Below are 24,873 nucleotides of genomic sequence, written 5' to 3' on the forward strand. Positions count from 1 at the left end.
ATGGTCATGGATTAGAATTGAATGGTGATATGAGACTTATTAAGTGTTTATAAATTTTTGAATATATATATATATTTAGTACGAACTTACTAAGCGATGAATCTTACTGTGTGATATTTGTCTTTGTTTTATAGAGTTTTGAAGCTAGCTCGAACATCGGGGATCATCGAGAACCATAATCATACTATCGAATCAATTCGTTGGTACTTTTGAAGCTTTATATATATGGTATATGGCGTGTATAGGCTAGTGTCATTATGATATGTTTTGAGTCATGATATTAGCCATGTGATTTGGTTTGCTTTTGATGTATATGTTATTGTAATTATAGCCATTTAAGTTGGCTTGAATAATGGGCTTAATATGTGATACATGAGATGTTATAATGCCTTAAATGTTGTAGCTTGATTATGTGATGTTGAAAAGGGTAAGTTTTATGGCATGAAATAGGTCATAAGGTGATGAAGAAATATATTTAGAAGTTATGCAAGATTAATGGTTTTGGTATGTTTTGGTTGTGGAATTGAGTAATTGAAATGGTTGTGTATAGATGGCATGGAATATGTATGGATTGGCTGATTTTGATTGCTCATAAATGTCTTGAAATGGTACCATTAAGGTTGATTTGTGTGCATGAGAAATGGGTGGCAAATTGGCTTTGCAAATAGCCTATTTTTGTCCACATGGACAGAGACACGGGCGTGTGTCTCGGCTGTGTGCGACACACGATTATGTTACACGACTATGTGTCCCCTAGGGTAGCCCTACGAATTTAAGTCAGTCTCGAGCATGGCTTAGACACACGGGCATGTTTGACGACCGTGTGAGGCACACAACCTTGGCATATGGGCGTTTGTGGCCATTTCGAAGGGTACACGGGCTAGACACACGGGTGTGTGGTTGGTCATGTGACCCAAGTCAGTAACCCCTCCAGTTTTCCACTGCCAAGGCCCACTGACGTGTCTCCGGCCGTGTGGTGGAAGTCAGTATGTATGCTCTATTTTCACACAGCCTAGGACACGAGCGTGTTCGATAGTCGTGTGAGGCACACGGCCTGCTTACACGGGCGTGTGACCTATGAATGTAAAATTTTCTAAGTGTTCAGAAATTTTTTTATGTGATCGGTTTAGTATCGAACCATTTTTAAGCATGTTTTAAGGTCTCGTAGAACCTTATAAAGGACAATGTGAATGTTTAAGAATGGTTTTTGACAATGAATGTATAAATGTATGTGAATGGGATGTGTTATTCGATAATGCCTTGTAACCCTGTGTCGACAACATATACGGGTTAAGGGTGTTACAGGTTGCTTGTTCTCGAACGAGCAATTTATCACAGTCATTTGTTGACAGTGATCATGTTAATCATTAAGAAAACACAATGGTGACAATGAGATAAAATAAGAGTATATTGAGTGAATGGATTTGACTCAAAGAAATCAAGGATATCATATTAGGGTAACACACACATGTCAAGGTCATTTGAAAAAGCAATTGAATGAATTGCTTTCGTAAATTGTATACAATAAGGAGTTTTCAATCATGGTACTTCTTTTGAACTAACTCCATGATTAAGTAAATTTTGAATTACCGAAGCGATGCTTCTGGACATAATTGCAATTACTAGAGCCTAATTGTATATATCCAATTGGTCATCCGCTAGCTCAATAAAAGCTCGATTAAACTACATTTGAATAAGAAGGAAATCTTAAGACTTTGGAAATAATTTAATTGAGTCGATTTATTCAATGTGGAATCGAAATTGGGCAATCATGAGAATTGTGCAACTAGAGAATTTGATTAAAGAATTTTTTTGAAAAATTCATTTTGGAAAATCTTAGTGCTTTTTTTGGGGGGGAAAATTAATTTTGCTTGATTAATCAAATTAATTAAAAAATATGATATTTCTGAAAATTAATTTTCAAGTAAGACAATTGGCCCGATTGGTAATTGAACTTGAAAATTGGATCTGAAATAAAAAATTGGAGAAATTTCAAAAGATTTCTAAAGATATTTTTTATTTACAACTTGACCCCAAAGTTTAGAAAAATTATACAATTACGCCACTAGTAATTTTGTGGAAAATTTTCTAATTCAAAGAGATCCCACACTTGACAAACTTGAGCTTGAGGATAGTGGAAAAGACTACTCAGTCGAAGCATTCATCCTAGAAGAATTAAAAGTTACAATTTTGATTAAGTGTTTATTACTTTAGATATCACAACCAAGTTCTAGTTTTGGAAAAAAAAATTAAAACTTTGTTTTTTCCTTAAACTTATTTTCTATTGCGTTTTCCAAACCCGACTTTCTAACATATAGAAGAAGTTGCGATATGACATGCACGATTAGTTACAAGATAGTGTCACGGGCCAAAGCGCAAAGCCCGTGACCATCGCACAAGATGCACCCCATGGAGGTTTATCAATTAGATGGGATTATTTAGCGCACGATAACTGGCTCGATTCAAATAACTGATGGAGAAGCCTATTAAATTAAAGCATAGGTGGCCTGATGATGCAAATATGGAAACATAAGCTACCTTGGTAATTATGGGAACTAATCTTAAAAAATTGATAGGAATCATATCTTGTAAAGACTTGATTAGATTTGATATTGTAATATTGTAAATCCTTTGATTTAAGGGATAGACTTAATCTCGTCCTTTGATATAACTTAATCTAGACCGTCGATTTTGGAGAGCTCAACTATAAATAGAGAGCCTCCCCCTCACTTTATTCATCCATTGTATATTGAATTCTTAAAAGTAATAGAATTCTTTGAGAGAATTTACTCAAACAAGATAATTCGCAAGAGGCAATGATAAGTAGAACAAATGAAGCGTCCCAACCCAGTTGTGTGTGAAAAGGAGGGAGAGATCCCTTTGACAGGAGGGTAATATGATGTCTATCAATGAAGTCCACTAGAGAATAGTGAAAAGCAAAAGTCCTATAGGACCGTGAAACACGGTAAAGATCTTGTTGATCTACTAAGGGTGGAAACCTTCATGAAAGACATGAGTAGGAGATAGTATGTCGAGTACTACATGTCTAATGGAACATCTTAAAGGAATGGAATGAAAGAACAGATACTATGGGGTTACATTGTGGGCCCTAGTTCATCAAGGAAAAAATGATAAGGAAAATATCTTATTCTGGTAAGGACCCGTAGTTATGACAAATACTTAGGTAATGCCAATCGTTGCCAGTTAGAAGTAGTGAATACGAGTATCAAAGATGTGTAACAATGATAAATGAGGGTAAGACCCATGAGAGAACATGGTTATGATCAGATCAGGATCTATGTTCACCGATAAACTACTCAAAAAAAATAAGGCATTGGGCTTACCAACTGATTTCGCAAGTTTTTCAAGGAATTTCAATGAGTTAAATTTTAAGCCAGAAATCTCAAATTCTTAAGATTTATGCCAACTTACATGAATGTTATGTGCAAATCTCACTAAGTTCTTCGGAACTTCTAAAATTTGTTACTTGGGTGAAGGTACGATAAAGACTTTATATCCATAGAAGGGACCAAGCCAGACCCCACTAGTATTGGAAATGGGTAGGGAGGACGTTTCATGTATATAGAGGGGCACCCTTAAAGGCCATACCTTAGAGATTTAGTTTGTTATACATGTATTATAGACTTATTGTAAAGTTTGTAAATGTCTGTTAGCTCATTAAGACAGGAAGTTTGTAAGTAATTAACACATGTATTATACCAGCTAGAGTAGAAGTCAAACTTTAAAATGTTGTTAAATTGTTCAGGTTGATATGACATTCGATACCCAAACTTGTTGGTCGAGTTTGGTATAGGGTGTTACAACAAGTCAACTCGACACTAACTCACAATTGATGTCAATGCCATGATAAATAATTGTAGTGCATTTAGTATTTTTAATTTAATATATTTGTGTTGTTAATTTCATGTGTTATTGTGATTTAATAAGTTTCAACTCATAGCTTCATTGTTTATTGTATGTTATTTTTAAGCACATATTTGTGTTTTAAATTCGCGGTTTCCACATGCATATACATGTGATATGATTTCTAATTTATTAATAATGTTGTTAATTGAGTTGGTGTCACAAATAATTGTATTCATTTGATATTCTTAATTTGACGTATTTATGTGTTTAAAGCCCGTTTTACTCACAATTTAAGCTATTTTTTTTCTTTTTAATATGGTACATATTTCATATGTTATTATTCATAAGTTCCAAACCACACGTTTCATTATTTATTGTATGTTATTTTTAAGCACATTTTTTGTGATATAAATATGTGTTTCCACACGCATATGCATATGATAAAATTTCCAGTATATAATATTACAAGGTTTTGATTAAAAATGGAAAGAAAAGTCATTTTGTACATAGTGAATTGATGTTATTATTAGTTTCAAATAGGTCCACCCAAAAAATGGGAGGGTTTGGGTAAAAATATAGGCCTGAAAATTAGGCTTGGGCAAAAAAATGAGGCCTGTTTAAAAAACGAGTCGGGACTCAAGTAAGACTTTTTTAGCTCGAGCCTAGCCTGGCCTGGCCCGAATATGCAAAATAAAAAAAATTTGCAGTTTTTTTTGCTAGTTTTTATTAATTTGTTGCTATTTTGTTGTTTTTTTTTTTCACTATTTTGCTATCATTTTATAATTATGTTGCTACTATTTTGTTGTTATTATTTGGATATTGTATAACTCTTTTTATTTGTTAATTTTGTTACTATTTTAGAGGCATTTTCTTGTTAAATTGCACATATTTTAGTGTTATTTAAGTATACATATTTTTTTAAAAGTTATTTTCAATTTGTTGAGAAACATTTATTTTAATATTTTTAGTTTTTTTGATGTATTATATTTTAAAAAATTATATAAAAATAATAATATAAAAAATTTAATATGAGTGGGCCCAAGCCTAGAAAATGGGCCTAAAATTTTTGTTGGGCTTGACCTGACCCATGGACAACTCTAGTTTCAAACCCTTAAGTTTTATTTTTTATAGTATGTTATTTTTAAATGCACTCCTGTAATTTAAATACATAATTTTCACACACAAACGCATGTGATAAAATGTTTAATTTTATTTAAACATGTCTAAAAATTAACCTATTGTTGAAATTGAAATTTAGAGGTCTTTATTAAAGTAATTTCGATTTACCTATGCTTGCATTAATAGAGTTGACAAATAGGTGGACTTTGATCGAGTTTACTTTAGATTAGGATTTTTTTCAGACTTGGATTTTCTTGAGTTTAAGTTTTCTCAGGCTTGGGTTTGTTTGGGTTCAATTTTTTTCAAAGTCGGGCTCAGATCAAATCGAGTGGACTTTGACGAATTCAAATAATTTTAAATTTTATAAGTTATAAATATTTTAATTTCAAATGTAATAGTTAATTTTACTTTTATATGATGACAACACAATTAAAATTTATCTTATAAAAAAATATAAATTATATATACTTAATAGAGTTGTTGTATATAAAATAACTAAAGTGTTTATTATATGTAAAATATATTATTCTATGATATTATGTGAATTAATAAAATTATTTTTATTGTTGGTTTAAGGATAAAAAAAAGTCACTAGTAAAACGATGAAAGTGAACCATCATTTTGGAGACCACTGGATGAAATTGTATATGATTTATTTAGGTATAACATGGTACTACACGATCCAACTGCTGTATTATGCCAGATTTCGTGTGGTAATGCTGAAATATTAATAATAGCATTGACCTTAGTTGTTGGGAGAAAATAGTTGTCAATTTATATACATACGATCATTTATGTTTTTTGTTTTTGTTTCTTTCTACAAATATATATAATTTTTTCATAAAAATTAAAAATATATATAATTTGAATTTTTTTTCTTTTTTTATAATTTTTAAATAATTTTTAATATTTTTTATAATTTCTAAACTTTTTATAGTTTTAGATTTAAATAAACATAAACAATCATGTGTTTAAGTTCATCTTAAATTTAAATTAAAAAAAATTATTTTTATTGATGTGACTTGTTGAGTTAGCATCCTGCCATTTGGCATGCCATGTATTATCTTTTGGTGGCTGTCGTCAACCACGTCAGTATCTTTAATGGTCAAGCTGGTCAACTAATGGTTTCTGTTAATGAAATGGCTTAGTTGATTTTTATTTTTATTTTTATTTTGTCATTAAGGACTTAATAGGGTGCAACTTTTTCTTTTAAGCTCAATTGATTTTTTTTTCATTTTTTACTAAGGGCTTTTTGGACCTTAAGCATATATTATATTGACAATTGTATACTTTTTATTTTATTAATTTTATAAACTTAATATTCATATTCTAAAATATTTATTCAAAAACCCAAATATATTATACTAAGTCCAAGCCCAAATAATATACTCATTATTATCCAAACTCAAAATAAACTAATTATGGTCCAAATATTAAGTCCAAAATAAAAAGAAATTATTCATAATACCCAAATACAATTTATAAAAGTTAAAGCACATTTCAAAATCTAATTTAATAGAAATACTGAATTTTTAATAACATTCTATATATTGCTAGTTATAATTATAAATATTTATTTTAATATACTAAATTACACGTAGCGATTGATGTTATATTTTTTATTATAATCTATAATATAATAATTATTATATATATATATTAATACTTATAAAATATATTATATTTTCAATTCAGTTGACATGTCAACAAATGCTTTCTACAAAATTCTTTTTCTTTTGATGTATTAGCTCATTTGGTTAGATAGTTAAATGTTAATGGTTTTATCCTTAAGTCTTGAGTTTGATTCCTCTCCTTATCATATTTTTATTTTTTATCTCATGTTGTTTAAAACCTTTTTTTAATTTTTAATTAACAACTCTTTTATTTATATAAATAAAATAATAAATATGTAATTATATAATAAAGTCTACTTTGCAAATTTTTTTGACCCTTTTTCCCTAATTTTCCCATATATCACATACTATAATAGTAGAGTAGTACATAATATATTAATTATTATTATACTAGTTGAAATATACTCTAAATCCTTATATTTTTCGTACATTCATACTATATTATATAATGTTATATCATATCATATACTATATACTATATTAATAATTTATATATATGCATCAATGATTAAATATTATAATATCATGTAATATTATATTTTATATTATATAATGTTATATTAGTATATATTTTATATGAAATCATTTGTAATAAGTATAACACAAATTGTTGTATTATTTAATTAATATCTTGTGTGATTATATATTTTATACTATCATTAAAGTTTAGTTTATAGATTTTAATAATTATTAATTTTATATATTTATTATACATATATAAATATAGTATTAAAATATTTGCCATTAAATTAATAGTTTTTTTAAAAAAATCACTTTATAATTTAACATAAAAATTATTAATTACTTTTTCTATTAATAAAATTTTAATATAAATATGCAATGCATATGAATACATTGAAAATAATAATAATTAATTTTTTATATTTTTTATTTTAAGTAATATAATAAAATTATGTTAATTATTAATGTTTATTATGATTGTTTAGTTATAAATTCAGGCTTTAGGTTAGACCAGTCTTGAGTTAGGGTTTTTATGGCTCGAATATTCTCAAACTCGAATCTATTAAGGGCTTGGGCTTTCTCATACTCAAATCGTTAGGGACTCAGATCGGCATGAACAAACTTTTGAGCTTAGAGTTGTTTAGTCAATTATATGCATTAACAATTACTAAATAATTACAAATATTTTTATTTAAATTAATTATAAAATATAAAATGTAAACTATACAATTAGTCATCCAACTTTCATAAGTCTTCATTTTAGGCATTAAAAAAAGTCATTTAAGGCATTGATATTAAAAATCATTTTCATTTTAGGTACTGTCATTTAAAATCAATTTCATTTTAATCACCCACGGTTAATTCATTATCATAGTAGACTTATTTTAGTCACTCAACTTTTGTAAACTTTCATTTCCGTCACTTATTTTTTCCTTTTAATCTCTTTTATTTATTTTTTAGAATTAATTTTAGATTTCCGTTAAAAAAAACCTAAGTTTATAAAGAAAAACTTACGTCTTTACATAAACTTGTGTTTTTACATAAAAAATTAATTTTTTTTTCAATTTTTTTTTTAGAATTAGTTTTAGATTTTTTCCAATAAAAAGGAAAACCTTGAGTTTTACAAAGAATTAATTGAGTTCTTATAGGAAAAACTTAGGTATTTATAAGGAAAATTATTTCATCTTTTTAATTTTCTTTAATTATTTTTTCTAAAATTAATTTTAATTCTTTTCTCTGGAAAAAACTTGGATTTTTATAGGAAAAACTGTTTTATCTACTTGATTTCCTTTTTCCCTCTCTTTTTATGATTAAAATTTTAGTTTTTTCAATAATAAGGGAAAAACCTGAGTTTTTCCCGTGAATTTTCTAGGTTTCTACATGATTTTTTTTTTACAATGAATTGAGTTACAGAAGAAAACTTGAGTTTCATCTAGGGGTGTGCAAAATTCGGGTAAAACCAAAAAAATTCGGTTAACCGACCGAATTTGGTTAATCCGTCGGTTAATCGAATTAATTCGGGGGGGTCGGTTAATAATTTTTTGAGTTTTTGGTTAATGGTTAATTCGGTTCGGAACCGGTCGGTTAACTGAAAAATTTGGTTAACCGACAAAAATTAATAAATAAAATTATACTATATAAATATCTCACTATTCACTCAAACCCAATCCAACATAAACTCAAATACCTGATCTAATATATATTAACCCAAGTACCCAACCCAACCCAATCATAAAAATTACAAATAATTTAATAAATAAAAATAAAAATCTAAAAATAAAAATAAAAATTTTACAAATAATTCCGTTAATTTGGTTAATTCGGTTAATTTGGATAATTCAGGTAATTCAGTTAATTCGGTTAATTCGGTTAATTTTATACTTATTTTAACCAAAAATTAAAAAACATATAATTTTCGGTTAATTCGGTTAACCGAACGAATTAACCAAAAAAATTTCGGTTCGGTTAATTTTTTTGAAAAAATTTCAGTTCGGTTAATGGTTAAAATTTTTGAAAGGTCGGTTAACCAATTGAACACCCCTAGTTTCATCTCTACAACTAAATAGCTCAATTCCTTGTAAAAATCCATATTTTTGTTTGGAAAAATAAAATTAATTTAAAAAAAAATGAAATAAGTGACCAAAATGAAACATTTTTAAAGTTGTGTGACTAAAATAAGTATAAAATAATAATGAATAAATGATGGGGATCAAAATGAAAAATGATTTTTAACAGTAGTACTTAAAATAAATAAATTTTTTTAAACAAAAGTGCCTAAAATAAAATCTTTTATTTTTTGGTGTTCAAAATAAAACTTATAAAAGTTTGGTTATTAATTGCGTAATTTACCCTACAATATATTTTTTAAATATTATATACATTTGCTATTCGGAAAAAAAAAGTATAAGCATAAAGAAAAAAAAATTATTTATAAAGGTTTTTTTTTTGAAAATTTTCATTATAGGTTCTTATCATATCAGTTTTTTTTTAGACAATAACTAGAACTATCCATTGCCCCTCCTCAACCCATAAATAAGAAGATAATGTATTTCAGCACTTTCGAATACATATGCTCCCCGTATTAGTAATAATGTTCATGCCAATTGAACTAAAATTTAATTGGCTTCCCTAATAAAATTTTTTAATATATATTATTGGGGAAAAATCTATAAATTAAAGTATATAAATAAAAAATTATTAATTATATTTCATTTAAATAAAAATATGGCATTTCATTTCAACACCTCAAATTCATGTAGCAAGACTAGAGGTGATCATGGGCCGGACAGGGCAGGGTTCGGGCCGGGCCCAGACAAAATTTTAGGCCCGTCTACTAGGCCCAGGCCTGGCCCGAAACATGGGCCTAAAAATTTGTCCAAGCCCGGCCCGAAATAAAATTGCTAAGCCCTAGCCCGACTCGGCCCGACCCATATTAATTTTTTTTACTTATTTCATTAAATAAAAAATTAAATATATAATAAATTAAATATATTTAAAAACATAAAAACAAATATTAAAACAAATAAAAATGATACTAAAACAATTTTTAAAACAATACACAAATTGACAATATAATAAAAAATAGTTAAAAATTTAAAATGATTAAAAATAAAATAAAAAATATATTAATATATAATTCGGGCCGGGCCGGGTCGGGCCCGGGCCAAAAAACTCTTACTCGAGGCCCAGCCCGTTTTCTAAACGGGCCTTGTTTTTTGCCCAAGCCCATTTTCCAGACCTATATTTTTACCTAAACCCTCCCATTTTTCGGGCGGACCTTTGGGCCGGGCCGGGCCGCCCGACCCATGATCAGCTCTAAGCAAGACTATGCTCGTATCATTTCAAAAAGAAAGTTGTAAATAAATTATAGCTTCATATTTTGCTTTTTAAGTCATATTAGTTTGATGTATTTCGATTTTGTTTTAACTAAAAAAATATATTTCAAAAATATATATGAACTTTGATTTGACGTATAATTTGATATAATAATTTTAATTCAGTATAGTTATATACATGAAACTTTGAGTAAAACGTATACATGAAATTTTAATTTTATTTAAATGTACACATTTAAAGAAATAAATACTTCAATTTACTTTTATATTATTGTATTGCATTATTTGTTTTACATTTATATTAAATATATAATTAACATTTCATTTATAAAATTATTCAGAATCAAAATTCATTTATAATATTGCATGAACTAAATTTGACGTGTAATCTTAGAATTTATCTCAAATAGTATACATATATAAAAGGAAATATAAAATGACTAAAATGCATTATTTTGATATAATATGGAATTTCTTAAAATTTTAAATTTTTTAATAAGATAAAAATATTAAAGAAAAAAAAGAAAAAAATAAAGAAAAGGAAAAATGAAAGATAAAACCAAGCCTTAAAAGAAGGCGTGCCAAAATTTGGAATCCCAATTAAGCCGACGACTATCCGGAAGGCCCAAAAAGAAACGGCACCGTTTAAATTTAGGGTTTATCAAAATCCCTCAATCAGATCTATAAATAATTGCCAAAACCTAAAACCTTTTACCAGCCTTATATATATATTTATCTATTCTCCTCATTAAGGGTTTATGGCGTTCACAGTTTCTTTTGAAATGTAATGTAAATTTTTTTAAATTTCTGGTTTTTTCGATCAATTGATGAGAAAAATAAAACTGCAACAATATGATTGGATTTATTCCATGATTACTTGTATTTAAGTCTCTGATGATCTTTCTTATTTATATCTCTTGAAATTTCTTCGAAGAGAATATATATGATTTCTCTTCAAATATTTTGAGATATGATGAGGTTTAATTTGGTCCGTGTTTCTGATTAAACCGTGATCGACAATATTTTTAACCAAACTCTGATCTCAATAATGTATTAATTTTTTTTGGCTATTTTGTGTGTAATCTTTGAGAAATAATTAGAGTTAATTTATTATATTTTTTTTCGTTTTTTTGCGGATTAATTTCTTTTCTGAAAAAAAAGATTCTGCAATGATGAATTATGAAAAAAAATTCACATGTCAGACTTCAGAGATTTTTTAAAAGAAAATCTATGAGAAGAAAATTCATATTTTCTGAGCAGAAGTTTGATTTTATTTAAAAATTATAACCCTTCTGTTCCCGACCTTGAATTTTTAGTTATAATTTTTTTTGTAGACTAATCATTATAACAGAGTAAAAAAAGGACAATGAGATTTGAATTTGAACCAAATCCTCATTGCCAGCCGGTATATATAAGAGTTGTCGTTCTCATTTGCTGCCCAAGTGTGTGGATTTAGATTATTTTAAGTTTGGTTTATTCAAAGTTTTTTGGATTGGCATTTTTAAACTCAAGGTGCTTTCGTATTTGGAATTTATAGGTTTGAAAATTCTCAGATTCAAATTGGTTTTGTTTTAGATTATCATATCCAGATTGATTCTGGTTTAGATTATCATATTTTTTATTTGGAGTATCTAGGATTTGGATTTGTTAAGCTTAGGCGCTTTCGTGTTTAGAATTTTTGGGATTTAATTTTTTCATATCCGGACTGGGTCTAGTTTAGATTATCAAATTTTTTATTTGAAGTATCTTGGATTTGGATTTGTTAAGCTTAGGCGCTTTCGTATTTAGAATTTTTGGGATTTAATTTTTCATATCCGGACTGGGTCTGGTTTAGATTATCATACTTCTTATTTGAAGTTTCTTGGATTTGGATTTGTTAAACTTAAGCGCTTCCATGTTTAGAATTTTTGGGATTTAATTTTTTAATACGCAGACTGGTTTTGGTTTAGAATATCATATTTTTTATTTGAAGTTTTCTGAATGTGGACTTTTTTAATCTCAGGTTCTTCATATTTAGATTTTTTAGTTTTGAATTTCTTGGGTCTGGTTTAGATAATCTTTTTTTTTTGGTAAGTTTTTTGAATTTGGACTTTTTTTAACTTAAGTGCTTTCATGTTTAGAAATTTTATGATCGAAAATTATGCTCGTCTTTTCTTAATAAAAAATTATTGATGAATTAATTTACAAATATAAATATTAATTAGTTTACCTGTGCGAGGTATTAAATGATTGCATTTATTAATAAAAATAAATATTAATATAGAATAATTTAAAATTTTGTATTTAAATATTATTAATAATATATGTATAATTTAATTGACCTATTTTTGCTTTTTAAATTTTAAAACATCATTACAGACAAACTTTAAGTTAATACCTAAAAATAAATTTTTGATAAAGAAAAGCATTATTATTATTAACTTATAAGATACATTAATGGTAAAATTTTGGAGAAAATTTGAATTCAAAATAATTCAAATATCATTTAAGATTTTTTTTAAAAAAATTAATTTTAAATAAAATAATCTTATTGTAAGATATTTGTTGGAACTGGTAAGGGAAATTTTAATGAAATATTTAGCAAAAGTTTTTCTTAAACTCGTTTTGATTTATCAATATTTTTAATGACAAATTTTAGATATTTTGATAAAAATATTCTAAACGTGAAATACATTTATGATTTTTTAAGAAAATTATTGAATTAAGTTTATTTTGGAGAAAGAAGGAAAAGAGTTTAGTGGGACATGTTTTCAGCGGATTTGGCAGAAAAATGTGTTAGTGTTAGGTTTTTCTTTTACACGGTTTAGGGTTTTTTTAATGTTAGGTTTTAGTGTTTAGGTTCTCAAAAATATTTAGGATTTTTTTAAATTTTTTAAAGTTTTATAGATTTAGATTTGGTGGAAACTATAAACTTTAGAATTGTTATAGATATTGAGTTTTAAAACTAATATTATTTTTTAAATTTTAAAATTATTTTGAAATTTTTTGTTATTATGTTGAGACTAATTTGGTAATCTTTAAAATTGATAGGTACCAAAAAAGGTATTTATACCAAATTGCTTTTTAAATTATTTGAAAATTGTAAAATTTAGCTTGATTTGAAATCAAAACTCGAATTACTTAATTCGATTAAGTCGAAGTTCGTATTTTTTATTTTTTTTATTCAAATTGAGTTTTGGTCACTCGTAGTTTGTGGTAGGTGGAGGTCGACTCGAAATGTCCAGAAAATATTATTGCGTTGCAGGGGTTGAAATTGGGAGAGTGAAAACGAAACCAATAGGCGCTACCAAAAACAATATTTATTTAAAAATATTTCACATCCAATATCTGTATAATTTTATTGACTAAAACTTAGCTAAACAATTAAGATTTACACGACAAGTACAAAAAAAAAATCTATGTCGTTGAGCAAAATGTGTGCCACAACGAGTGGTTGTTGATGGCAAGACAGATTTCTTCTTTGTTCAATTTATGGTTTCAACCCATCCTTTTCTTCGCCTTCATCCGTGGTTGATTGTAGTTTGCTTTTCAATTGTCATCGTGTCTCCTTCATTCTTCGAACAGGTGATTGCGAAAATGGTTCCCCTTGGTAGACCAATGATTTTAAAGGTGTTTGCATCACTATCGACATATAAGTATATTGTCCCATACACTAATGACATAAAATATAGACTTCTTATCGATGTCGCAAACATAGTCAGCGTAGGAATTATCGTCGGAGTTGTTGTTGTCTGATATGTCGATAACATCGAAGGGTAAAATGATGGGGACAAAAGTGGTTGTGCAAAAAGAATAAATACCTGAAGGCGGTGTAAAAACAAAGAAATATGGTGTAAAATGCAATGCTTGTTAAAAAAAAAGGTTAATGAAAGAACCAAAATAAGTCGAGCCATGCTAACCCGAGGGTGGTGTGACCGTCGATGCCTTTTCTTGCGTTGTTCTCGATGATAGACCCGCCTTGGTAGTTGCTCTAAACCTTAGACTCTTAGGCGCTCGTCGTGGCCTTCTCGTATGATGTTGCCTACCTCTCACCACCTTTGATAGTATGGTGGTGTCGCATGTATTGTGGTTAGCCAAGATGGCCACACCCAATGGGGTGACCATGGAGGGGATGAGAGGGCCTAAGTTGGGAATGGCCAATGTGTCTGAATTTCTCATGTTGAGAACCTTAGTGTTGGTGCCGCAAAGGGTGGTTAGCATAAACAACGTTTAGAGGGACACATCCAGCTGGTTACCATAAGAGTATGGTTGGTGCCATATTGAAAAGGATGTAGTTTTGAGTATCAAAAACATGATAATATTCAGTCGAAAAAGGATCACCATCAAGGTTCCTCAATATTGTAATTTGATGATTATGTGTTGTGGCGTTGAGTTTGAGTGTTCGGTAGAAGAATGAACATAGACGAGACTATATCAGTGATTGAGATGAGACAAAGTTCGAGTTTATGTTCAACGTGCTTTGAATGGATCATAACCTTAGGCCTTAAAAGGCCCAAAATGGACTAGAGACTAAAATGTCAACTCAATGTAACAAGGTTACTAAAGGTGTGACCCTCATTGACATAGTAAGTAAAAGAGAGTGTCACAGTCCGGAAGTTACTATGCTAGTTATCAAGGTTGAGCTTTCTCCAAATGGTCTTCAGTGAAGTTAAAGTAAGTGATTATTTACCTTAGTCCTTTTAGTGATTGAGAAATATAACTCTTAACTAGGTCGGGCTACAGGTCGAGTGGTTTAGGAATCTACTTGTGAAGATTCCTTTATGAGAGAATTGAGAAATATAAAATATGTGAGGTCTGAACGAAACCTAGCTGATCCACTAACCAAACGGTTAAATAGGAAAAAAGGTATTTGATTCGTCGAGGGGGATGGGTCGTAAGCCTAGTGGTTAAGGAATTCATGGTGGATCCCAACTCAGTTTTCTAGTCAAATGAAACCATGTAAAAACTCATAGTGTACATTTTATTTATCCCTATGGTGAATAATGTACATGCATAAGGTTGAACTCTTACTCTTAATGAATTCATATCCTAGAGTTTGGGTGGTTTTATTGAGACGGGATTGATGAATTCACAGATATGAGAGGTTAATTTTCTTACTCTTAATGTGTCACACCCAAAAAAATTAAGCCTAAGTTGTGGCAGCGACTTTGGGTATTAAATTGAAAAGCTTTTTATTTGGGAGGACTAGTTGATAAAAGATTGGATTTCAACCTTTAGTTTAGTTACTTTTGAACTAGAAACTTCTTAGAAGGAGACATGATGATTTTAGATATCTACAATTTTTTTTTGTTCTTTCTTCATCTTTTTCTCTATTCTGTTCTAGAAGAGAGAAGGATTAAGGAGCATTACGCATGAAGTAAAGAGCTTGAAGTTTGAGCTGAATAAATTGAAAAATTTCATAACTGGTAAGCATTCTAACCTATCTATATTAATAGATTTAAGAAAATGGAAGAAAGTTAAGGATTTTAGTTAATCCATTGATTCTATTCTGTAATGGGTAAAATTGTAAATAATCATTAAATTGTCTCTGCATACAAATATATTATGGTTCTTATGATGGTGAATTGTCTTTGTTGGATTTCTAAAATGTTTGTTGTGTTTAGTTGGCTAAAGAGGCTCAAGAAACAAGGGAAAATTAAGTAAATGGATTCAGTGTCAACTTCCAGGTGGGTTTCAGAACTCAGGTCTTAAATGGGTGCTCACTTATTTTCAGTATTGTGTGTTAAGTATGTTAACTTAGTGTTTTGCAAATGATGAAATATTCTACGGTTGAATGTTGTGCAAATGATGAATTATTCTATGGCTGAATGTAGATGTATCGTGATATATGATGTGTGTTGATTTGTATAAGTATGACCAATTGTAAGTTTAACCATATGCAGATGAAATGTTTGGCATACTATGTGTCGTGTATTAACAGTAGTATTGGTTGAGTGTTTGTGTATGAATGCATGTATATGAATAGTATGTAGAGTGTGAAGGGATGTATTGGTAGATGATAGAGGGTGATATGTCACGTTGTGCATTCTGTACCACGTGTTATTTAGCTTTGTAGAGGTTCGAGCGGATTGAATGAGAATGAGTATTAATGGCATTCGATTTTGCAAAGGTTTGGTTGGTTTGTATGTAAAATATGTGCTTATGGATATGAAAGCCCTTTATAGGTAGTATGAAAGCCCTTGAAGGGTAATATGAGATTTTGCAGAGTTTAAGGCTTTAAGCCGTATGAATGAAAGTAAGTCCATGGCCATGGCATAATCTAGGTAGGTCTACCAGATTGCCTACATGGCACAATCTAGGGAGGTCTGCCATATTTGCTTGCATGACATAATCCAGTGGAGGCCAGAAAGGTATTTCACATATGTGAATCTATTTCTATATGATGATTTCTTTTAGGGATTTGCACTTTATGAGTTTGCATATGTAAGTTATGAAAGTCTGCCATATTCGTGAATCTGTATACATGAAAATCCGCTAGACTTATTCTCTGGGTTTTATGACAAATTTATACGTGAAATTTTTTAATGCGAACATTCGCAAAATAGCTTACATATAGGGATCTGTTTCGACATGTTAATGTTTGTTTATGAACTCGTATGTATGAATCTGCTATGATTATGAAATTCCTTCAATGAATTTGCATGATAGTATTCATATAGGGATCCGTCAGCATGAGTCCTCCATATATGAATATACATTAATGAATCTTCTATAAGAATTTATATGTATAACAGTTCACCAGATTCTCTAACATGATAGCTATACGTAGATTCCACCTTGTGGAAATTTGCAAAATAGTTCGCGAATATGAACCCCTTTTTATATAAGAAATTATTTTCTTACTAATCCGTAATGAATGAGTTGCCTATTCAAGCATGTATCTATCTAAGTCTCTGCGCGAAATGTATATGTATTCGTAAGTATGGATCCACATACTTGTGTCTGTTAGGGCAAATTATTAATAGAAGTCCACAACAGAAACCATTCGCCAATATCCACCTCACTTGGCTATCTTTATCCGTTGATGCAAGTCACGTGCCATTGGGAATTATCTATAGGTTTTCTTCCATAAGTCTGCAAGTAAGAGTTTACAATGACTATCTCTTAGGGAGGTAATTGCACAAGAGTCCACAAAAATAATTATTGAAGAAAGAATCCATGGGTATAATCTGCCAAAACGTCAAATGTCTATAAATTTGTATTTATGATTATACATCTTTGAAATCTCATAAGTGGGAGCTTTATATGTGCAAGATTGCGTATAGTCCAAATGTGAAATCTCCTGATTTCAAATCGTCCATAATAGATCCAATGCAATTGAGTGAGCTGAATTGCTTTCCAAGATGTACAAGCTTTCTAGCGTTGTGCTAGTACAAGGTATTAGACAACTCACTAAGTTCATTTGTACTTACTTGTATGTTATTATGTATTGCAGGTAAAAAAGGGAAATTCAAGGATTCAAAGAGGGACCAGGCCAAAATTTACCGTGCTCAGGCAAAATTACTTTTCAGTTGTAATATACATACAACGGGGTGACCTAGAGGCGGGGCCTCAGGGTCATAGTCAAAATTGTAATTAAATATGGTTAGAATATTAATTTCAAGACTAAGTAAATATTTTAATATGGTAATGTTACCCTTGTAAAAAAATTGTATTATAAATTAAAGTTATATAATTGTAATAAGTTCTTGTAATTGGTGAAGTCAATTAGCTACCCATGTTAGGTAATATTTGTATTACATGAACATGAATTGTGGAATATACTAATGGATGTGTTAGTTAAGATTTGGACATGGAATGTAGCACCCTGTAGTCCGGATCCGACGGTCGGGTCAAATATGGGGTGTTACATAAATGAGTTTATAACCTAGAGTTTGGGTGGTTCTATTGAGATGGACTTGATGAATTCATCGAACTTAAATTTAAGAAGATGAGCTTAACAAATGCTCTTAATGATATCATAGTTATGATTCTGGTGGTTTATATTGAGATAGACTTGATGAGATCACCTATGTAAGTGTGAAGAACTAGCCACCTTCTATGAAATACATTGGACAGTCTTTCTAGAGCACTTACCAGCAACCCAAGGTATATTGGCTAAAACGTGTTGATCTATCACGAAACATCAATTGTATTTTAGATTAGTCATGAATTAACCCCTATCTTAACAAGTTCAAGATTCATTCACTTGTTAAAGAGAAAAATCACTCATTTCATTACGTATTAGGTCAATCAACAAGATACTAGTGCTCGAGTGACTAATTTTGCTATTGCTTTTATCATGTTTTACCTTTTCTCATGTTTAGAAAAGTTTTCAATTCCTTTGCATTAGTGGGGGAAAGTTGGTAAGGCAAAGAAATATTTTAATTGTTTTTCAGAATGTTTTCGGTTGAGGAAAATCCTCTGACTGTTGCAGAATATTTTTGGTTGAGGAAAATCCTGACTGTTGCAGAATATTAATCCTCTACTATTTGTGGAAAGTGACACTACTATTTTACCATTTTTCCCCTTTAGAAAACAATATAATAGCAGGCCATTCTTCTCATTTTTAACAACAACAAGCAATCTTTTCTCCAACAGCTTGTCTTTTTCTTTCAAAACTTTTGTTTTCCGGTTCTAATTCCTTTTTAAGAAAAGCAATACCAAAAAAGAGAATGATGAAATTACCTATTTAGTTTGATAAATTATATCTATTTCTATTCTAGGTAAACTACAAAAATAGTCACTTTTGTTTACCTCAAATTACATTTTAGTCACTTATGTTTCAAATGTTATGTTTTAGTCACTTACATTATCGTTTTGTTACGAAGTGGTCACTCTATCGTTAAACTCCGTTACCTCCCTAACGTCAGTCCTATATGGCAGTCCAAATGAGTTTTAAATGCTAAATTGGATGTTCAGTTGCTAGAATGAAAATAAGTTTTAATACATACCAACATTCAAGTTCAATGGCGGCTTCCATATTCTACAACAATGTTATTCTCACATTCCTATTTATTTTCCCATTTTTCAACCCAACCTTTGCAGGATTTGCTGTAAGTTCTTTTCCTAAAAACCCTAAAGCTTTATGTTGCATAATGTGGGAATCCAGTCTAAGGACGATTTCTTTTGTTAGAACTCAGAAGACAAAACTGTTAAAATGGTTTTCACTTTCAAAATGGACAATATCTCCTAATACTAACATTTATAAGATGTTTGTCGTTTGCAGTGGAACTCAGTTGCCAAAGGGCCCAAGTCTTCACAAAACTGGTTGAACCATGGTGGGGACTTATATAACCGAAGATATGCGGAGAAGGAGACCATGATCAGCCCTGAAACAGTCTCCAATTTGCGTTTGAAATGGGAATTCATTGCAGGCAAAGACATAACCGCGACGCCAGCGATTTTCGATGGAACCCTTTATTTTCCGAGCTGGAACGGGAACATATATGCTATTAAAGCCTGTGATGGGTCCCTTGTTTGGGAGAAAAACTTGGATGAGTTAACTGGGCTTAATGCCACTGGTTTTATCGTGAATGTTAACTGGACAGTTGCAAGAGCAACGCCAACAATTGCAGATGATTTGCTCATCATTGGAATCTCTGGCCCTGCCATTGTTATTGCTGTCGAAAGATTAACTGGCGAGCTTGTTTGGTCAACCCAGCTTGATAACCATCCCGCTGGTATCATCACTATGTCTGGAACTTACTATAAAGGGTTAGTTTGTTTTGTTCCCATTTTCATTTATCTTTCAAATATTCATATTCAATATTTATGTTTCATGCATGTCTTGATATAAGTTTAAAGATATTATTTTCCAAAAACCTCTAAATGCAAAGACAAAAAAAAAATCCTAAAAACTATCCAATGGGGATCGTGGAACAAAGTTGGGGGCTTAGTAAAAATTGTAAAAAAAAATTAGGAACTAAATGAGAATTTTTTGAAAAAGAAATTAGGGATCTAACTAAAATTTTGTAAAGTTAATAAAAATTTTCAAAATTTTAAGAAATGTATTTAAAAATTTCTAAAAATTTAAAAAAAAATCTCAAAATTTTGAGTACAATCCACATCTAAAAATATCTCATATATATATATTGAACAGAACATATTCTTATTAAACATTTATATATTCAACAGTTATATTCGAAGTTTGAACAAGATTAATTCTGAAAGATGATGATCTAATCAAAGACTATGAATTTGATTACAATATTTAAGTGCTAGAGCTAAATGGAATTAAAACACTGCTTATATATTTATATATGTATGTATGTATCAGTCATAGCTAACTTTTTTTTTTGAGCAAAACCGTCATAGCTAACTTATTTGACATTTTAGGGGTTGATTAATCCATCAATTGGATGAGGCTAACATGCTGGAGAGATGATTTATATCAAGACTATAACTAGAGAGGAGGGAGGGAATACAACTGTCATCATAAATTAATTATTATTCATTTTTTTAATTTCAAAAAAAAGAGTAAAATCATATTTTAAATTTACATACAAATTAAAACACTAATTTTTAACAAAACAAACTAACCTATAAAAATAAGATTTGCACGCCAATTCATGTACATATCATGTTAAAATAATATTTTTATCTTATATACAACGTCAATAAATAATTCAAAAGTTATAAAATAAATTAAAATAAATCAAAATTAAAAAAAATATGAAAAAGTTCATAAAAATTTTAAAAAATTAGCATGGAGTACATGTGGGTTGTCATGCAAGTTATCGTATTTAAAAATTTAAACTTTTATTTAGTATTCTTGTTAAAAAAACATCATTTTGTCTCTTTTTCAAAAGGTTGATGCTCAAAAATGACTCTTTTAAAAATGTTGAAGTCAAAATTAGCTCAAAAAAATTGTCAAATTGATAAAAAATTGTAAACATTAAGGGTTAAATTTAATATTATGTCTTCTTCCTTTTTTATCCTAGTTCATTTTTTAAACTTATTATTTATATTCAAACCTTCCTAATGCCAGAAGAGCCTTTTAGAAGAGATAGTGAATAGAATAAAAATGCATAGGCAATTTACATCTAAGAACTCTTGCAGACATTTTTACGTAGGCACATCTTCAGCAGAAAGCGGCGTAAGCATAGAGCAGTGTTGCACATTCCGCGGTAGCTTTGCCAAATTAGATGTCCGGTCCGGAAAAGTCCTATGGCAAACCTTTACGCTACCTGATAATTTTGGTCAAACGGGGGGATATGCAGGAGCAGCTGTTTGGGGAAGTAGTCCATCCATTGATGCAACTCGTAACCATGTTTATGTTGGAACTGGGAACCTGTATTCAGCCCCTCTTCGAGTACGCCAATGTCAAGAAGCTGAGAATAATCAAACAGTGCCAACTACTCCAGGCAAGTGTGTTGAGCCCGAGAACCACTCAGATTCAATCCTTGCTTTTGATTTGGAAACTGGTGCTATCAAATGGTATCGTCAGTTAGGAGGATATGATGTTTGGTTCTTAGCCTGCAATAATCTTTCCACCCCAAATTGTCCTCCTGGTCCAAACCCTGATGCTGATTTTGGAGAGGCCCCGATGATGCTAAGTATCGATGTCAACGGAACTAAGCGACATATTGCTGTTGCTGTTCAAAAAAGTGGATTTGCTTGGGCTCTAAATCGAGATAATGGTGACCTTATTTGGTCTACTGTAAGTCTGTCTTCATTGTGTTCTTTTCTATCCATTATTTTCTTTTAAAACCTTCACTCTGGATGTATAGGAGGTTGGACCTGGTGGTCCAGGAGGAGGAGGCACTTGGGGCGCGGCTACAGATAAGAAGAGGGTCTACACCAACTCAGCCAACTCACTATTCATGAATTTTACTTTGATACCATCCCAAACAAATACGAATGCTAGTGGATGGGTGGCAATGGATGCTAAAAGCGGTGAAATCCTATGGTCGATAGCGGATCCGAGTAATTCCAGAGTTAGTGGTCCTGTCACCATAGCAAATGGTGTACTTTTTGCTAGTTCAACAGATAAACAAGGACCTATATATGCTATTGATGCTAAAAATGGGAGAATTTTATGGTCATATGAGACTGGTGCAACTGTTTATGGTGGAATGTCGGTGAGCAATGGATGCATTTATGTTGGTAATGGATATAAGGTCAATATAGGAGCTTTTATTTCAACTTATACTGCCGGAACCTCACTTTTTGCCTTTTGTTTGACCTAAAAGCTTTATTGGTGTGTAAAAGGTCCTATTTTAGCCATAATTAGTTTGTTTCTCTTTTTAATTATATGAAGATAGTGATGTTTATTCATGTAAATTTGGCTTAACTAATAAATTACAATTTAAATTGTATCATTTTCTCATCTTAGTATTTAAATTTTTTTTAGATCATAAGTGGTACCTAATTTTTTTCTAAGTTAGTATCTCCTTTAGTCCAATTGTTAGTCAAATCGTTAAGTATATTTAAAAAAAAATTTAACTCATAAATTATTATCTAAATTATACTCTTTTTTCAAGTTGAACTTTTTTTAACACAAGTAGAGGTGTTGATGGGCGGAGCCAGGCTAGATTTTGGTCGGGCTTAAGTATGATATTAACACACTTTATATTAGGCCAAACTTTGTTCGACTCGAAATATGAGCTTAAAATTTTACCCAAGTCCACCCATATTTGTGAATGGTTACTCCAAGCTCATTTTAAGCCTACCCATATTAATTTTTAATTTAAAAATATATATTTATATTATTTTTAATTTAATATTTAATAAATTTATATATTTTTATTTATTAAAATTTTATATATAGTCATCTTGACATTTTTTTATGCTTAAATCACAAATTGGTACCTAAATTACACTCTTTTTTCCCATCTCGGTACCTAAACTATTTTTTGTCATAAGTGGTACCTAAATTACTTTTTTGTTTATCTGAATTTGGTACCTCAATTAAACCATTAAGCCCATTTTTTTTAAATGCTTAACATAAAATGGTATCTAAAGCATGCATTTTTCCTATTTTGGTAACATTTTTTTGGTTACAAGTAGCCTAAACTACTTTTTTCCCTAAGTTGGTACTTTTGTTTGTTCAATGGTTGGTTAAATTATTAAGTCTATTTTTATATAAAAAAGATAACCAATTAAGAATAGACAAGGGGTAAAAAAGACAAAGTATTATTTTCTCTTATATATATATTCTTTCTTTAGAACAGGACCAATGATAGAATCGTTCAAGTCATTAGTTCTTAGTTTGATCAGTTCTTCTAGTTCGATCGTATAAATTATTAAAATTTACAAAAATAAGAAGTTAAAAAATAAAAAAAATAAAGAAATATGATTCAATTATTTTTAGTTTGGTTCAACCAACCTGTATTGGCTTGCAAGTCTATCATATAGCGATGTAAAAAATTTTAGTTTGGTCGCTAATTGTGGCATTCTAGTGAAAAAGTTTGAAAACTGAGGTTCAATTTTGAGATAAAAAGGAGTCGCCACCAATCCCTTTTTTATAGGTGTGATCGGACACCTATTAGATCTATATTATTTTTTAAAAAAACAAAAGAAGGCTAAGTTTGGGTCTACGTCGAAATCCAGAGAAAAAGTAGGGCTCGGGAGTCGGTTACGCATGAGGAAGGTATTAGCACCCTCACGACGCCCAAAAATTGGTATCCCATAAACATGTATTGTCTAGATTTTCAAAAATACGAGTTCAATGTAATGTTTAGTCGTGATCTGATTGAAAAGACGAGAAATTTTAGTTTTTTCGGGTTTTCAGAAGGACATACCGTTTTAGCACGAGTCAATGGAGTTTCACCCAACATAGCGATGAAATTCGATGACTTAATGTCAAATCGATACGTTACCTTATTTTTGAAATTAATTAAAACATAGGAAAAAATATTCCTAAAGTAAGAATTTAAAATAAATCAATGATGCAAATGGTGACATTATGAATGAAAAATATTAGCATGAGATACTAGAACATTAGAATAACAATAACAATGTCATTTGCAAAAGAAATAAAATTAAAGACAAATCATGAACGAATACAAAATATACTTAGTAATAGTAATATAAAATAATAATATGTATATAAGGTAACATAAAAAATATATGTACAACTAATAACATGAGAAATACATACATAATGTAAAGTTAAAAATAATGTGCATAAGGTAGTTAAAAATAATAATAATATATGTATATATTTATATGATAATATGTAAAATGTAATATAGCTTGAAAAATTATATATGACGTATAAAAATGTAATACAATATAAAAATATACACACATTGAAAATATATATATATAATATAACACTCAAATATTTATATGATACATACATATTGGGAATAAAACCTATTGAAATATTACATAAATATATACTTATATATACTAGAGATATATACATATATATATAACATATATTAAGATTAACAACAATAGTAAATAAGATAATAAAAAAATATGTACATGAAATACTACAATACAAAAAAAAAGAATATACATATATA

At 29.7% G+C, this 24,873-nt stretch overlaps 1 protein-coding gene and 3 non-coding genes across 4 annotated transcripts; all 4 read left to right on the top strand.

Moving 5' to 3' along the window:
* Positions 1-11,235: 11,235 nt before the first annotated feature.
* LOC121230177 (small nucleolar RNA Z199) lies at positions 11,236-11,317 on the top strand. The gene has a single exon (XR_005928126.1). It is a non-coding gene; the product is annotated as a small nucleolar RNA Z199 (small nucleolar RNA).
* Positions 11,318-11,382: 65 nt separating this feature from the next.
* LOC121229943 (small nucleolar RNA SNORD18) lies at positions 11,383-11,461 on the top strand. Its single transcript, XR_005927894.1, has one exon. It is a non-coding gene; the product is annotated as a small nucleolar RNA SNORD18 (small nucleolar RNA).
* A 117-nt stretch (positions 11,462-11,578) lies between these two features.
* LOC121230184 (small nucleolar RNA R64/Z200 family) lies at positions 11,579-11,680 on the top strand. The gene has a single exon (XR_005928131.1). It is a non-coding gene; the product is annotated as a small nucleolar RNA R64/Z200 family (small nucleolar RNA).
* A 6,080-nt stretch (positions 11,681-17,760) lies between these two features.
* Positions 17,761-22,727, top strand: LOC107959807 (polyvinylalcohol dehydrogenase). Its single transcript, XM_041112032.1, has 5 exons — positions 17,761-17,794; positions 17,853-17,930; positions 19,609-20,113; positions 21,458-22,058; positions 22,129-22,727. Exons 1-5 carry the CDS (start codon positions 17,761-17,763, stop codon positions 22,585-22,587), a joined length of 1,677 nt encoding a protein of 558 aa, XP_040967966.1. The 3' UTR covers positions 22,588-22,727.
* The last annotated feature ends 2,146 nt before the right edge of the window (positions 22,728-24,873 follow it).

This window comes from Gossypium hirsutum, chromosome A05 (assembly GCF_007990345.1).
Source record: "Gossypium hirsutum isolate 1008001.06 chromosome A05, Gossypium_hirsutum_v2.1, whole genome shotgun sequence".
Classification (NCBI taxonomy): domain Eukaryota; kingdom Viridiplantae; phylum Streptophyta; class Magnoliopsida; order Malvales; family Malvaceae; genus Gossypium; species Gossypium hirsutum.

Coding starts and splice junctions, on each gene's coding strand:
- LOC107959807 (XM_041112032.1), top strand. CDS start 17,761: ATGTACAAGCTTTCTAGCGTTGTGCTAGTACAAG. Junction 17,931..19,608: donor GGCAAAATTACTTTTCAGTT/GTAATATACATA, acceptor AACATTTATAAG/ATGTTTGTCGTTTGCAGTGG. Junction 22,059..22,128: donor GTGACCTTATTTGGTCTACT/GTAAGTCTGTCT, acceptor CTGGATGTATAG/GAGGTTGGACCTGGTGGTCC.